The 12,714-nt window shown below is 44.2% G+C and overlaps 1 protein-coding gene across 1 annotated transcript; it reads left to right on the forward strand.

The window, feature by feature from the left end:
* The first annotated feature begins 3,291 nt into the window (after positions 1-3,291).
* On the forward strand, positions 3,292-4,524 carry LOC308691104 (cystatin-B-like). The gene is made up of 3 exons (XM_081366003.1): positions 3,292-3,412; positions 3,662-3,763; positions 4,252-4,524. The coding sequence occupies exons 1-3, from the start codon at positions 3,332-3,334 to the stop codon at positions 4,396-4,398; spliced, it is 330 nt and encodes a 109-aa protein (XP_081222129.1). The 5' UTR covers positions 3,292-3,331; the 3' UTR covers positions 4,399-4,524.
* The last annotated feature ends 8,190 nt before the right edge of the window (positions 4,525-12,714 follow it).

Below are 12,714 nucleotides of genomic sequence, written 5' to 3' on the forward strand. Positions count from 1 at the left end.
ATAACTGCAGTAATGTTCAATCAAGGGTTAAGACCAACACAGACACACCATTGGAAATGTTTGCCTTTGCAGCTTTTTGTGTTCTCTGTCAATGCACAAGATGGCCCAATTCATCCCTCTCCACGAAGACAGGTTTAACAAGCCATTGACAGCACTTCCTTTTCAGCTGAAACAAAGAGAAATATATATACATGTTGAGACAGTGTGTTAAAAATGATCCGTGACCAAAATATTTGAGAGGAAGGACTTTAAGGAAAGTTAATAACACATAAAATAAGGATACATTCATTAAAGCAAATCAGTTGTAATAAAAAAAGTAATAATATATAATCAGTTATAGAGAGAGAGAGACAGCAAGTGAGCTTTTGCCAGAGATGGCCTCTTAAAAGAGTTGTTGGATTAAAGGTTGTTGTAGGAGATGGAGATGGAGGAGTATGTGATCTGAAGTAACTGCAAGACAGAAAAAAATATTGAATTACAATTACATTACAAAAATGTATTAAAGGCATGGCAAGTGCTGTGATTATTGTGGTAAAACCATGGCAAGTGTTGTGTTACTGTTTCAACTACAAATACCACAGTAAAACGACAGTTACTCTGGTAAAACCATGTTAAGTGCTGTAGTTACTGTGCTTTAACTACAAATAGTAGAGAGGTAAAACACAGTTACTGTGGTAAAAGCATGGAAAGTTACTGTGCTTTAACATATTGTACATATTACATATTGTGTTAAAACCATGGTATGTTTTGTGGTACTGTGCTTTAACTACAAATACCACAGTTAAACTATGGTTACTTAGGTAAAACCATTGTAAGTGTTGTGTTACTGTGCTTTACAAATAGTAAGCTACACAGTGAAACGTCTCGGTTACGAATGTAACCCTCGTTCTCTGAGTAGGGAACAGAGACATTATGTCAGTGACGACGAATGGGGTTTGGCTTAGAAAGCCTGTCATCTTCAAGTATATAAAATGAGCCAATGGCAATGCAAATTACGCAGACCCATGGCATTTCAGGTCCAGGTCCAGTTGTGCCAATACGGGGCAACCAAAATGACCTGCTCCTCGTCCTCCATGATCTTGCACAAAGTCTGCACAAGAAGGCTCACTGGGGGAAACGCATACTTGCGGCCAGCTGTGTGCCAGTGCATCCGTGCCGAGCTTGCCCTCAGTTAGGGAATAAAACAGGTCGCAATGTAAGAGTCGTGGGAGTCGCAATGGAACAGATCTACCTGTGTGTCCTCAAACTGATCCCAAATCAGCTGAACCGTCTGGGGATGGAGTCTCCATTCTCCAGGGAGAGGCCGAAGCCGAGACAGCTCGTCATCCGCACGGTTCAGGTCTCCCGGGATATAAATGGCTCGAAGCGACCTCAGATGCTTCTGACTCCATATGAGGAGGTGGCGCGCTCGGAGAGCAAGGTCGGTGGCGGCACGCAGTTCATCAAAGAGCCCTGGATCAGTCCTCCCCTCGTGCATGTCCCTAAGCATCTGGGCCTGGTAGACCTGCAGAGTGGCATGCAGTGAGGAGGCCGCCTGCCCTGCAGCTCTGTAGGCCTTCGCCACAAGGGTGGAGGAGAACCTACAGGCCTTGGAGGGGTGCTTTGGGTCACCATGGGAAGAAGCACTCTGCGGACACAGTTGCATCGCAACAGAGCGTTCAACCCAGGGAACCCCAGTGTACCCTTTGGTGGCCGCCTGATCGAGAGGAGACAAGGTGGAGGAGGTCACCGAACGATCACGGGAAGACAGGACCTTCCAGGACCTCGTGACCTCCTCATGCACGTCTGGGAAGAAAGGCATTGGGGTTGGACGCTGACGAGGGTCAGCGGCTACACTCAAAAACCAGTCGTCCAGCCGCGAGCGCACTTTATACATTCAGTTCATTCTCCACTCTTCTTCAAATGCAAGGTACAGGAGATTACACCTGTTGTTTGTGGGACTGTCACATAATTAAAGCCTTTTAGTCCAAAGTTGTCATTGAATTGAACAAAGGTTGTTCATGCCTTTGTGTCTTCCCGTTTGGATTACTGTAAATGCGTTGTATGGGTGTGAGTCAGGCCTCTCTCTCTCATTTGCAGATTGTTCAGAACTCAGCTGATAGACTTGTAATGGGAACTGAGAAGAGAGAGCGTATTACTCCTGTGTTAGTCAAAATACATTGGTTACCCATACGATACAGAATTCATTACAAAGTGTTGTATGTTTTTAAGGCTCTGCATGGCTTAGCACCAGAGTATGTTACTGATTTAATAATCAGTCGCTGTAAATCCAGTAGATCTCTGCGCTCAAATGATCAATTGCTCCTCATGGTTCTGCGATCCCGTTTAAAATGTAAAGGTGATCGGGCGTTCTCTGTTGCAGTTCCTAGGCTCTGGAATGACCTTCCTCTGTCTGTAAAATCTTCTCCTTCATTGGGTGTTTTTCAGAGTGCGCTTAAAACGTATTTGTTTTCTTTAGCATTTGAAAATGCTTTGTAAACTGTGTATGACATATGTTTGCATTGGTTTTATGTTTTTGTTTTTTATTTTCTCTTTTAAATTGTTCTGTACAGCACTTTGGTTCCACTTGTGGTGTTGAAAGTGCTCTATAAATAAAGTTGAGTTGAGTAGAGTAGAGTAGAATTGAGTCACATATTCCTTGTAAATTAAAAAGTGACGACTTTTTCACTTGTTAATTATTAGGAAAAATATTTTGATGTCTTGGATTAGTGATAAATCACCCTCTCAAAATATTTTGTTCTGTATTTTTTTTGTTGTTGTTGTTGTTGTTGTTGTTGTTGTTGGTTCAATTGTATTTTTCATTTATTTATATCTATTTATATTGTGTTGTTGTACTTGATTTTGTTATTATCCATTGTTATTCATATTAAAAAATATATATTTATAAATATTTTTAAATATATTTAAAAAATTTAATATTTTGAGCAATGTTATTTACTCTAAATATTGTTAGTAAATTAATTAAAAAAATAAATAATTGTATTACTTTTTTAATGATCTGGTTGAAGATTAGAACAAAATTATCTTAAAACATAAACTCCCTATTGTATTTAAAACAAAAACTTCACTGAAACACAGTCCACAAATAATTGCATATGTTGTGCAATAAATGTCAAAACGTTTTGTTTTGTTTTTCTGAAAAGTAAAAAAAAAAAAAAAAGTTTTTTGTTTCTGAATATTACACAACATCCCAAAGTAAAACTCCGCCTATTCATTCATTCATTCTGATGTCATGAGATTTTGGCAGCATAAATAGTGGATCAGAATCAATCTGTGAGACAAACTGCCTGATAATACAGTTTATTTCATCCAGACTTTGATCACCAGCACAATGGCTACAGAAGCGGCAAAACTTGGAGGATTCTCCACAGTGAAGCCTGTCACTAAAGAGGTGAAGGACATCTGCATTAAGGTAGGAGACAGAAAATCACTAGTAAATGTTTTTGTTAAAACACAGCCTAGTAAAATGATCTATTTAGGTGCTGTGAAATGCGTTGGGGAAATTATTTGTTATTTTCAAAATAAGTATTTTATTTTTCAATCAAAGTCACAAAACGTTTTACATGAGTTTTCTGATATCTGAATGATATGTAACTCCCTAGAGACCTTTTTATAATAATAATAATATAGATTAATATAAAATGTGCATTTGTTTATTCAGGAGAAGTCAGCGATCGAGAAGAAGGCTGCAATCAATTTTAAAGATTACATTCCTTTACTCTATAAGAGCCAGGTTGTGAACGGAACAAACTATCTGGTCAAGGTAAATTGGTGTTTTGTTTTGATTTATGGATTTTTGATTTGATGTTTTCATGACTGAAACTCTTCACAATTTGTATTTCCATTATCAACAAGCCAACTGTGGCAGTGTGTCCTAAAGGGTGTGATGTGTCCAGTAATTTGTCCATCCTCTCTGAAAGTTAAAATGCATCAAGACACTGTATAAAGTTTCTCTGCATTTGTAACCTATGAGAGAAAACTCTTCTCAACTTTGTAGCGTTGCTGGACACTCAAATCTAGTCTACAATGGTCACTTGCAAAACTAGCTGGAATTTTTCTTTGCGGTCATGGAAAATGAATGCGTTTAGGTCGCTATCAATGTGAACAGAGTTTTTTTCACGGGAGAGATCATTTATAAATCCATGTGGATTTTTCTCTCTCTCTCTCTCTCTCTCTCTCTCTCTCTCTCTCTCTCTCTCTCTCTCTCTCTCTCTCTCTCTCTCTCTCTCTCTCTCTCTCTCTCTCTCTCAGGTGGACGTCTGTAAAGAGAATGGCACACTAGAAGATAAGTGCGTTCATGCGATGATACATCAAGCTCTCCCCTGCAATGGAGGGACACTGACTGTGAAGGGAGTCCAGTACCCAAAAAACATCATGGACCCTTTGGTCCACTTCTGAACACTTCTAATCGCATGCAGAAAATAGTCTGTCTGATCTAATTACAGACACACAATGAGCTGCCATACTGTTTAGAGGAACTATTGAAAACTGTTGTATTCCTCAATATTAAACTCAATATTCAAACCTTCAGTGCCTATGTCAGTATGTTTATATGAACAACACCAAATTCACTTCACTTTACTAAAATTGTTTTATGCTGAAATAATAAACACACATTTTTTAAAACTATTTGATTCCAAATCATTAAAAACAAAAAGTAAAATAAAATCTTGTAAAATGACATTCATTTTTTAATTTTTAAGATTTAATTGGCTGTCTGCATGACTTTTTAAAGGGGAAAAACATTTTTTACAGTGAATTGTGAATGACATTCATTTTTATTTTACGGCTGCATTGACTGTCTAAACGAATGTAATTTTAAACATTTCTCAGACTGATAAACAGATTATTAGATTTGACATATTAGATTGTATTATATGAACCAAAATCTTGTTCATCTCAACCTCACGCCATTCCAAACCTGTACAGTTTCTCTTCTTCACTCAGAGTTCATGAGAGGAGCATTTTGAAAATTGAATTAATGAAACCCAACCCACAAACAAACTTACACAAACTATTTCACATGATAGCCTATTGTATTTTTAATTTCCCCTCCGAAACAGAAGCGTTTAGCTCTGGTCTGCCCTAGGAAGTGCAAATGTGTGGCCAGGTATAACCGTAAGAATATAAAACGCTATTAAATTGAATTGAACACTAATAAATTGAAGCTGGTTCGGGTGTTGGAGTTGAAGCTAAAGTTTGCAGGACAGTGGCCCTCCAACAGCAGGATTGGACACCCCTTAAATATGTCATATTTGTTCTGGAGAATTAGGTAAGGACTGTATTTGTGCTGAACAGGAGGATTTGTATCCGCACTGATGTGTTGACAAGAGTGACTGTCCTCCGTAAAACGAGTATGTCATTTGTACATGCAGCGTATTACGACCTACAGTTACGTTTTAAAATTAAGCGCCCTCTAGCAGTCTTATAAATAATGACAGTCTCGTTTATCGGGTGTGTCATCATCAAATGACATTTGACTGTCGTTACCAATAAAAAAATTCGATTAAACATACAGTAAACAAGAAGCGTTTTGCCAAAGCACTGTTTGTGTGTCTTTTTCTGAACATAACATTTGGCGACGAGGATGGCTTTATCTTTGCCTCCACCAGAGCCATTTCTGCCCCACGCTGGTGAACCTGTTGTGCCGTGGAAGTGCTGGTATGTGTCATTTCAGACGGGTTAATTAAGCTGCCGGTACAATATGGAAAAAAACATCTGGTAGAGTTCCCGTTCTACATCACACAGCACGGTGCTAATATTCTGGGTCTGGACCTGTTCATTAGTCTTGATTTTTCTCTGCATGACAACAGCAACAACTATCCTTCAGGTGGACTCTCCATGGCACACACAGTTTCCTAAATCTATTCAGTGATTTAGGCTGCCTTTCTACTTTTGCCCACAAGCCCTTGCTTAACCCGGATGTACCGCCCGTCATCCAGCCACTACGAAGAGTGCCTCTCGCCCGTAGAGAGGAGTAAAGAGTGCGTAAAGAGTGCGTCCCGAGCCTGCAGATTTACGGCCCACCAGGCTAACAAGGCCTTCGGTGCCGCGGGGGAGGCGGTATCCGCGCTGCATGCCATGGCCCTTCTCCAAGTGCTACAGGCAAAGCAGCTGAAGTCTCTGGATGGCGCCGCCTCTATTGACGCTGACGCCATCCGGGATCTCCGTTCGGCCACGGACCTCGCGCTCCTGGCCACGAAGCGCTCGGCCCAGGCGATCGGCCGCTCTATGGGCTTCCTCGTGGTCCTCCACAGACATCTGTGGCTCACTTTGTCGGACGTACAGGAAGCCGACAGTAAGACGCTCCTGAATGCGCCCATTTCCCCTGCAGGCCTGTTCGGTGACGCGATGGAGAAAGTCACCGAGCGTTACTCGGAGACGCAAAAGAAGGCCAAGGCTATGAGCCACGTTATTCCCCGGAGAGCGCCCCCGCCGCCGCCGCCACAGCCGCACTCACGTTCGTCCTCAGCCTCAGGCCGCCAACCACAGGCTGCGGCCAGGAGACAAACAGCGCCTCGCCCGGGACGGGACGCCCGTAGGGGCTGTAGCGGTCAGTGGCAGGGGGCGGGTAACAGGAGGACGCAGAGGAGCCCGCGCAGGAAGCCCACCGCGTCGCCTGCGAGGCCCAAGCAGTCTTCCTTACCGCTCGGGCAAGAGGAGGAGAAAGCGCCAGTTCGGCCCTGCGTCCAAGCGGCGCGCTCTAATGCACTTGGTCCCTCGGAGTTCTGCGAGCGACGCGTGCAGTTGTGTTGTGAATGTAAATGTAAACAATGCTGTTGCAATAAAACAAATCACTACTTCACAAACAGAGCTTTTTTCTCCTCTTGCACCACACACTGTGTTACTCGCCCTGCCTTCGAGCAGCGCAGAGCCACGGTCAATAGCTACCCCCAGCACTCACACAGCGGCCATGACCGCAGCGGCGATGACCGCAGGTTTAGATCAGCCCACGCTCAGTCGTTTTCAGGCAGCATGGGAAGCTATTCTGGGCATTTCACCGTGGGTGTTGAATATAATTCGGCACGGGTACACGCTTCAGTTCAAACGCAGACCACCCCGCTTCCGCGGCGTAATTCAGTCATTAACTTTGCCCCAAAACGCTCATGTGCTGAGGCAGGAAGTTTGCAGCTTGCTCGAAAAGAAGGCTATAGAACCAGTTCCCCCGAGCGAGCGGGAAAGCGGGTTCTACAGCCGCTACTTCGTCGTGCCGAAGAAGGGAGGGGGTCTCCGTCCCATTCTGGATCTGAGACCTGTCAACAGAGCGCTTCACAAGCGCGCCTTCAGGATGACAACACTGAAACAAATCCTGGCGCAAATTCGCCCCGGGGATTGGTTCGCTTCAGTGGATTTAAAGGACGCTTATTTTCATATTCAGATAGTGAAGCGTCACAGACGATTCCTGAGGTTTGCGTTCGAGGATTCGGCGTACCAATATACGGTGCTTCCGTTTGGACTGGCCCTAGCCCCCCGAACGTTTTCGAAATGTGTAGACGCGGCACTTTCACCCCTCAGATCGAGCGGAATGCGCGTCTTGAACTATCTGGACGACTAGGGATGGGTATCGTTAAGGTTTTAACGGTATTACTACTCTTACCGATACTCCTTATCGATCCGGTACTTTAACGGTATTCTTATCGGTTCTTTTTGTTATATTAAAAAAAGGAAAAAAATTATTTAGAACATAATTAATATTGCTTTATATTTTGAAATGTAAAATAAATATCTATAGCAAAAGAAAAAGCAATGCTTTAACAAAACAAATAAAACATGTAGGCTGTGTTATGCAGAAGGGTGCAGGCTTTTGTGTTTTATATATTTATATTAAGACATAGGACACCAAAAACAAAGTACAAACACATGGTCAAACAAAAAAAAGTATACAATAAAACAAATATACAAATTATATACCCAGTGCTTTAATTTCAGTAATGTCTGACATTACTGTTCAAGAGTAGCCTAATATGGGCTAAAAAGTAAAGTAATAAAGTCAGATTTAAAATAACACTGCATAGTTTAAATCATAGATAGATTAAAGCTTATGAAAGCCAAAATTATTCATTCAAGAGCTGCGACTGATTTTCTCTTTGCCTTTTGTTGTTTGATTCACATTAATGGAGCAATCGTCAGCAGAATTATTAGACTGCTGCCTCTTTAAGACCAAATGCAGATCTAATCATTATTACGCATCATATTTTCTCCCAACTATTTACGCCCATTTAAGACATAAACTGTATTTAAGTGAATAAACTGTTTAAGTGAATTTCCAAGACGGCCATTTTGATATATTTTTGTGTATATTTGATCGTTTAGATCCGCACAAAGCCCAAAATATACGTTGCTTGTCTCGTTGCGGTGTGTTTCGGAGCGCGCGCCTCATTTGAAACAGCGTCTCTTGCTCAATTTTGGTACTTGCCTTTTATTATCAAACGCGTCCCGCAGTTTAGCAACAGTATAGACCACATTTTACAACAATCACCGATCGTGCAGATTCTGACATTACGTTTGGGTTTTAGGGAGAAATGACAGCGCAACGCTGTGAGGGGAAGTTGCGCTAAACAGAATGAATGCGGCTTTAGTTTTTAATGGTTATACCTCAAATATCTTTTTTATAATCATTGGATGCCACAATCTAAATCTAAAATAAAATTAGTTTAATATCAAAGATCTAAAGTGTAGCCTAACCATTTGAATGTTTAGTTCTGTCCTCATCGTCACTCATTAAGCAGGGCTGTTGTAATGTGCGCGCCGTCGCTCCGCGTTAAAGATCTCTCTCTCTCTCTCTCTCTCTCTCTCTCTCTCTCTCTCTCTCTCTCTCTTTAGCAAAAATGCATCACAGTCAAATGGTTAAATATTATTATATATAGAAGTGGCTGGCGAGATTAAATTAGCAAGATAATAATTTCTTAATAGCAATAGCACTTTCTTAATTTCTCCAGTACCGACAGCAGAACTGATAACGTCCGAGCTTATCGATCCAGCGGTATTTCAAAATTCAGCACCGGGGCCCGTTTAATACCGGGTTTCGGTACCCATCCCTATGGACGACTGGCTAGTTCTCGCTCAGTCGAGAGAAACGCTGATCAGCCATGTGAATGCCCTCCTTCGACACTTAGAGATGCTTGGTTTAAGGGTGAACGTCCAAAAAAGTGTGCTCACACCGAGCCAGACGACAACATTCCTGGGAGTGTGCTTGGATTCGGTGAGAATGAGAGCGCGCCTCTCCCCCGAGCGAGCGGAGGCTCTGAGTTCTTCTCTCGGTCTCTTCAGACCGGGCAGGCTCGTCCCACTGAAAGAGTTTCAGAGGCTACTGGGACGGATGGCAGCGGCATCTTCGGTATGTCATCTGGGGCTGCTGCATATGAGACCGCTTCAACTCTGGCTGAAAGCGCGCGTTCCCACGAGTGCGTGGTATTCTGGCCACAAGCGCGTCATGGTCACCGGCGGATGCGCCCGTGCCCTGGTTCCGTGGAGGAACCCGGATCTCTTCAGCGCAGGTGTCCCTATGGGCTTAGTGACACGGCGAGTGGATGTCCTGACGGACGCTTCATCCACCGGATGGGGAGCGGTCTGCTTAGGCAAGCCCGCCTCGGGTCGGTGGTCAGAGAAGCAGACGGAGTGGCACATAAATCGCTTGGAGCTAGAAGCGGTCGCTCTAGCACTCAGAGCCTTCCGGTCTCAGCTGGAGCAGCAGCATGTGTTGATTCGGACCGACAACACTTCTGTGGTCTCGTACATAAATCGCCAGGGCGGTGTACATTCCAAAGCCCTATTCAGGCAGGCGGAATCCCTTCTGCTATGGGCGGACCGGTTTTTCCTCTCGGTGAGAGCGGCGCACATCCCCGGTGTTCTAAATCGCGGGGCGGATATGCTCTCGAGAAAAGGGATTCCCCAAGGGGAGTGGAGGCTTCACCCCGGGACGGTTCAGCTGATTTGGAATCGTTTTGGCAGGGCGGAGGTCGACCTCTTTGCGACGAGCGAGAACACGCACTGTCAGATGTTCTTCTCGCTGTCCCGTTCCCCTCGGGAGGTGGACGCGCTGACTGCACGATGGCCGAGAGTCTGTCTCTATGCTTTTCCTCCGGTGAAAGTTTTGCTTATGGTGTTGTGCAAAATCAGGGAGAAGAAGGCGGCGGTGACTCTGGTAGCCCCGAACTGGCCGAATCAGCCCTGGTTCGCGGATTTGATAGAGTTACTAGCAGGGCAGCCATGGGAGATTCCGCTCAGGAAGGACCTTCTGTCTCAGGCGGGCGGAACGATTTGGCATCCCAGCCCCGGGCTGTGGAGCCTCCACGTGTGGCCGCTGCAGGGTCGCTGAGCGAGCGGGACGCGCTGCATTCGCGAGTTTTGAATACAATCGCAGAGGCGCGAGCTCCGTCCACCAGGCGTTTGTATGCTCTGAAGTGGGGTGTATTCTCTAAATGGTGTCAGGATGTCGGTTTAGACCCAGCGGACTGTTCTGTGTCGGATATTCTACGCTTCCTTCAGTATAGGATGGATGAAGGGAGCCTACCATCCACTCTGAAGGTATACGTGGCCGCTATTGCCGCGTTTCACCCCCCTGTTGACGGACAGTCTATCGGTAGACATGCGTCGGTGACACGGTTCCTCAGGGGAGCTAGGAGATTGTGCCCTGCTCGGCCGCCTTCTGTGCCGCCGTGGGACTTAGCTTTGGTCTTGGAGGCTTTGTCACGACCGCCTTTCGAGCCCCTTGCCGCGATTGCCATTAAGGAGCTATCGCTAAAAACGGCTCTGCTTCTCGCTCTCACCTCGGCGAAACGGGTCGGGGATTTACAGGCTTTCTCTGTAAGTGAAGATTGTATTCGCTTTGGACCGGGAAACTGTAATGTTATTCTCAGACCGAGGCCGGGTTACGTTCCTAAGTCGCTCAATACCCCGTTCAGAGCGCAGATCGTTTCTCTGCCTGCCCTGTCCGCTGAGCCATCAACCTCTCAGGGTTCGGATGCTCAGAGTGCTATTTGCCCAGTCAGAACGCTCCGAGAATACATTTCTCGCTCGGCCGCGTTTCGACAATCGGACCAGCTGTTTGTGTGCTTTGGTGGATGCAACAAGGGACGGGGGGTCTCTAAACAGAGGCTTGCTCACTGGATTGTGGACGCTATTGTTTTGGCTTATGATTGTCTGGGACAGGAATGTCCCCTGAACATCAAGGCTCATTCGACTAGGGCGATTGCCTCCTCGTGGGCTTGGACTAAGGGTATGTCTATTCAGGATTTATGTCTTGCGGCTGGCTGGTCTTCTCAGAACACGTTTGCCAGATTTTACAAGTTGGATTTGCCCTCTGTAGCGTCTCGAGTGCTTTCGGTGAGTTGATCATTTACACAGCATTAGAGAGCTGCTCTGCGCTTTGCTCATGAGTTGTTCTGTGTGCTATTGTGTGTTGTACTATTGTCACCGCTATGCGTTGGCTTTCTCTGTTGTTGTTGCCCTGTTGGTCTACAGTGCAACCTTCCCCCATTTATACTTCCCGGGATATGCAAATTCCGGTAGTGTTTGTGAGCTTGTGATTGGTCCCTTTGGACCTATCGGAGGTTAGAGGTTCACTATTGGTCAATCTCGGCCTATCAGGCGCTTACATTCTGGGGGCGAGGTTTGTATTGGGTCTGTTTTCAGTGGTTTGCTGCCACGGCGGGATTCTATACAGTTCCCATATACGACATCCGTAATGTCGAGTTCCGTAGCCTTGATAGGGAACGTCTCCGGTTACTTTCGTAACCTCGGTTCCCTGAAAGGCAAGGAACGAGACATTTTATGCTTGTCCCCAACCCAGACTGGCCCTCTTTGAATGTTAGAAAATTATATTAAAGGATCGATTTAAAAATATTTTTAACATGTTTGTCTTAAGGACAAATAAAATAATGTCATACCATCGAAATTCCATATGTATATCATAATTTTAAACTATTTTTGGAATGAAATACGTCTGTCCCCAGGTTTTCCGTCATTTCCACCTCCCTCAACAAAATCCACTTTAATAGACCCACCTTAAATATTTTATTTACTTGGTAATCATGGAAATAACTGTGAAAAGGATGTATTAGTTGAAGATGAAACTTCAGGCACATGTACTCTTCAGCACAAGAATAATAAATCAAGGTAAGTCAAGCTTTTATACTGAATATTTTTATTCAGCGTCATTTCCACCTTGGCTGTAGTTCGGTTGAATTATGTACAACAAATATGAAAATAATGTATTTATGTTCATTACGAGTAAACAACAACATAAGTCCAAAAGTAGCTAAGCCTGACATGAGGGTGTGCTAATATTGCAGAAAAACTGCTAAAATGTCATTTCCACCTCCATCATTTCCACCTCTGAGAAATTTGAGACGTAGATTTGGACATGATATAGGAGGATCTTTGTTGACATCTTTGTACGCATGCGCGAGTGGTTGTGTGGCAACAAATCGAACAGTATTGCGGGCTGTAAAGACGCGACGAGCACTTTCAAGAGAGTTAGCGGGCAAAATCCACAATATATAAGCACTTTAACATCTGAAGACCGGAGGAGGTTTGGAGAGAAGCTCAAAATTTGTATTGGTGACAAAATCGAAGTTATTCAAAGCCCATATGAGATCTCCGCTGACTGTGCGTGCAACTCCCCAAACAGACGAGGCATTTATACTTGACGCAACTGTTTTGTTTTAGACTGAACACCAGACCATACAACTGATTTAGACGCGCAAACTGGGT

The sequence above is a fragment of the Scardinius erythrophthalmus genome (assembly GCF_964197995.2).
Source record: "Scardinius erythrophthalmus genome assembly, chromosome: 5".
Taxonomy (NCBI): Eukaryota; Metazoa; Chordata; class Actinopteri; order Cypriniformes; family Leuciscidae; genus Scardinius; species Scardinius erythrophthalmus.

Excerpts from the sequence above, each read along its gene's own strand:
- LOC308691104 (XM_081366003.1), top strand. The coding sequence starts at position 3,332 with ATGGCTACAGAAGCGGCAAAACTTGGAGGATTCTCCACAGTGAAGCCT. Across the intron at positions 3,413-3,661 it reads TGAAGGACATCTGCATTAAG|GAGAAGTCAGCGATCGAGAA; the intron begins GTAGGAGACAGA and ends TTGTTTATTCAG. Across the intron at positions 3,764-4,251 it reads GAACAAACTATCTGGTCAAG|GTGGACGTCTGTAAAGAGAA; the intron begins GTAAATTGGTGT and ends TCTCTCTCTCAG.